The sequence below is a fragment of the Pygoscelis adeliae genome, unplaced genomic scaffold (assembly GCF_000699105.1).
Source record: "Pygoscelis adeliae isolate BGI_AS28 unplaced genomic scaffold, ASM69910v1 Scaffold4, whole genome shotgun sequence".
Lineage (NCBI taxonomy): Eukaryota > Metazoa > Chordata > Aves > Sphenisciformes > Spheniscidae > Pygoscelis > Pygoscelis adeliae.
In genome coordinates this window covers 1-2,556 of record NW_008824986.1, presented here as the reverse complement: position 1 = coordinate 2,556, position 2,556 = coordinate 1, and the positions used below count along the sequence as shown (strand labels likewise).

Genomic DNA, 2,556 nt, shown 5'->3' with positions numbered 1-2,556 from the left:
ATGACTTCATACGGTGTGGAATATTCCTTTGGTCAGTTGGGGTCAGCTGTCCCGGCTGTGTCCCCTCCCAGCTTCTTGTGCACCGCCAGCCTACTCGCCGGTGGGGTGGGGTGGGGTGAGAAGCAGAAGAGGCCTTGACTCTGTGTAAGCACTGCTCAGCAATAATGAAAAACATGCCTGTATTATCAACACTGTTTTCAGCACAAAAAAAAAAAAAAAAAAGCCCCATACTAGCTACCATGAAGAAAATTAACTCTACCCCAGCCAAAACCAGCGTGCTTTCCTTGGAAGAACCTGCTGCCTCTGATTTAAGCTGTGGCTGTTCTTTGGATTGGTTTGGGCTGTTTTGCTAAACTAAAGCAGATTTTCATAGAATCTCTTCTTTAATTTCACCTTCTCACTTCTTTACCCTATTAAAATTAATGCATTACTCTGGCTAGTTTGTAATGGGGAGAGAAAGAGGTGAGAACTCACTGCATGGATATAAAACACTGAATTCACAATATGCTTTCTGGGGCTTTTATTGTTTTAAGGAGTTTGGGAGCAGGGCAACATGCCCTAAATTCTTTGATGTTAAAAATGGTTTTCTGTATTTTAATATCACCCTGTTGTTACAGGGAGGGTTTGTCACCCATTTGCAGGGGAGTCTTTGGTGTATGTTGGTCTCTTCTTCGTTTACTAAAAAAATGAACTCTGAAGGATTTCTGCATCTTTTACTCCTTCAGTAAGACTCTAAAGGAGTGCCTGCCTTCCCTGATCTAACAGGGCTGCAGACATCATACAAATATTTGTCTAATTCCACGTATTCCTACATCCAGACCCTTGTGGATCAGCATGGTGCATATGAGCTAACGCAGTGTTTCAGCTGAGGAGAGGCTTTAAGGTATGGATTTTAGAAAAGGCTGTGGGACAGGGCAGAAAACCTTCTCAATCCTTTTAGTGCAAGCTTACAGTGGCAATACAGCAAGTCAGTCAGCCGTGGAAAGAAGCAAGAACTAACAAAGGCTTTTTGTTTAGAGTGCTTTAGAGTTAATGTAGTAATGTCTCTTGCCCCAAAGATGCTATGTGGCTTGGTGTCTTTCAAATCCAATGCAAACATTGAAGAGCAAGATAGAAATTCCCAACTGGAGACTTTTAGTTTTCCTAAGTTGTGTAATGTGCTAAAACTTAAATTCCTGTTTGATTTGTTTGTCTGTAGAGTCAGCTGAACTCTGTGTGTACACGCTAGGAGTACATGTGTGAGTAGAAGTGGCGGATAAAAAGCAAAAAAGGAGCAGCTGCCCGCAGCTCTGAGAGAAATGGCTGGGGCTGTTGCCACAACCAGAACCTTCAGGCCAAAGTCCAGCGTATTTTCATGAGGCACAGAGGAAACAATAAAGCCACAAAAAAGTAGGAAAATTCCTTGCAGAAAAGGAAATTATACCAAGCGAGCGCCACTGCAAAGATTTTAGAGATATCGGGTTTTTTGTGGAAGTGAGGATGGGAGGTAGTGGAAAGAGGATTTTTTTAATGGAAGTTGTCTTTCAGGGAGTCAGGACCTAATCCAATTAAAATGAACTTGTGCTATTATTCTTAAATATAATCTTTTTGGATCTGTATTCTTTTCTGTACACCACAGTAGGGATTTAATCTAAGCTGGCTTTTGTTATTCTTCTGAAGTGGTAGTATATTAAATAATTTCCCTATTGCCAAACACCTGTTAACATTTTTAGTTGCAAGATGCATTATATTAAAAGCTACTCGGTACCCATACCTTGGGGGGGATCCTGCTTGGGTTGTTGATGCTGAGCATTCTTCTTTAGTGACTTTCCTGCAACTGAAACAACAGGGTTTTCTGCTGCTATGGGGTGTACTTATAGCTGCTTTAATGTGCTGAACTTGGAAACACTATACTACCGATGTTGGTATCACTAGTTCCCAAACAAAAGGTTTAAAAACAAACAAACAAACAAAAAACAACCAAAAAAACCAGACCCTGCCAGGTTAATCCTCACCCTTCTGTAGAAGGGATTGGGGAGAAGGAGAACTCTGATCAGGAGAAAGGAGTAGATTAACTAGGTGAGTGTCAAAAGAATATATTCTTCCAAAGTACTGCGTTACCACTACAGAACAAAAGGTCTGTTGGAAAGTAGAGGTGTTGCCACAAGTATGAAGACATTGACTACTGAGCAGTTTTAATAGAAAGCTGTGGTCAAAAAGTGACAGTCTCTTTTTTTTTTTCTTCTCTTTTATTCTAGTTGAATGGATTGCTGCAGTCTCCTTAGCTGCTGGAGCAGCTGCTGTTGGGTATCTCGCTTACAAAAAATTTCTCTCTAAAGACAAATGCTGCAAAGCAATGGTGAATCCCCATATCCAGAAGGATAACCCCAAGGTAGTCCATGCATTTGATATGGAAGATCTGGGAGACAAGGCTGTGTACTGTCGTTGTTGGAGATCTAAGAAGGTAAGAGAAGAGTAAATGGTCCAATTTTGTTCATGTGCATGCATCTTTCAACAAAACTATTTTCAAACTGCTTTATTTAGAGGGAACTGTTACCGTAAGTCGGCAAATTAAAA

At 40.8% G+C, this 2,556-nt stretch overlaps 1 protein-coding gene across 1 annotated transcript; it reads left to right on the top strand.

Annotated features, from left to right (window-relative positions):
* Positions 1-446: 446 nt before the first annotated feature.
* On the top strand, positions 447-2,469 carry CISD1 (CDGSH iron sulfur domain 1). Its single transcript, XM_009325965.1, has 3 exons — positions 447-462; positions 766-837; positions 2,238-2,469. The coding sequence occupies exons 1-3, from the start codon at positions 447-449 to the stop codon at positions 2,456-2,458; spliced, it is 309 nt and encodes a 102-aa protein (XP_009324240.1). The 3' UTR covers positions 2,459-2,469.
* The last annotated feature ends 87 nt before the right edge of the window (positions 2,470-2,556 follow it).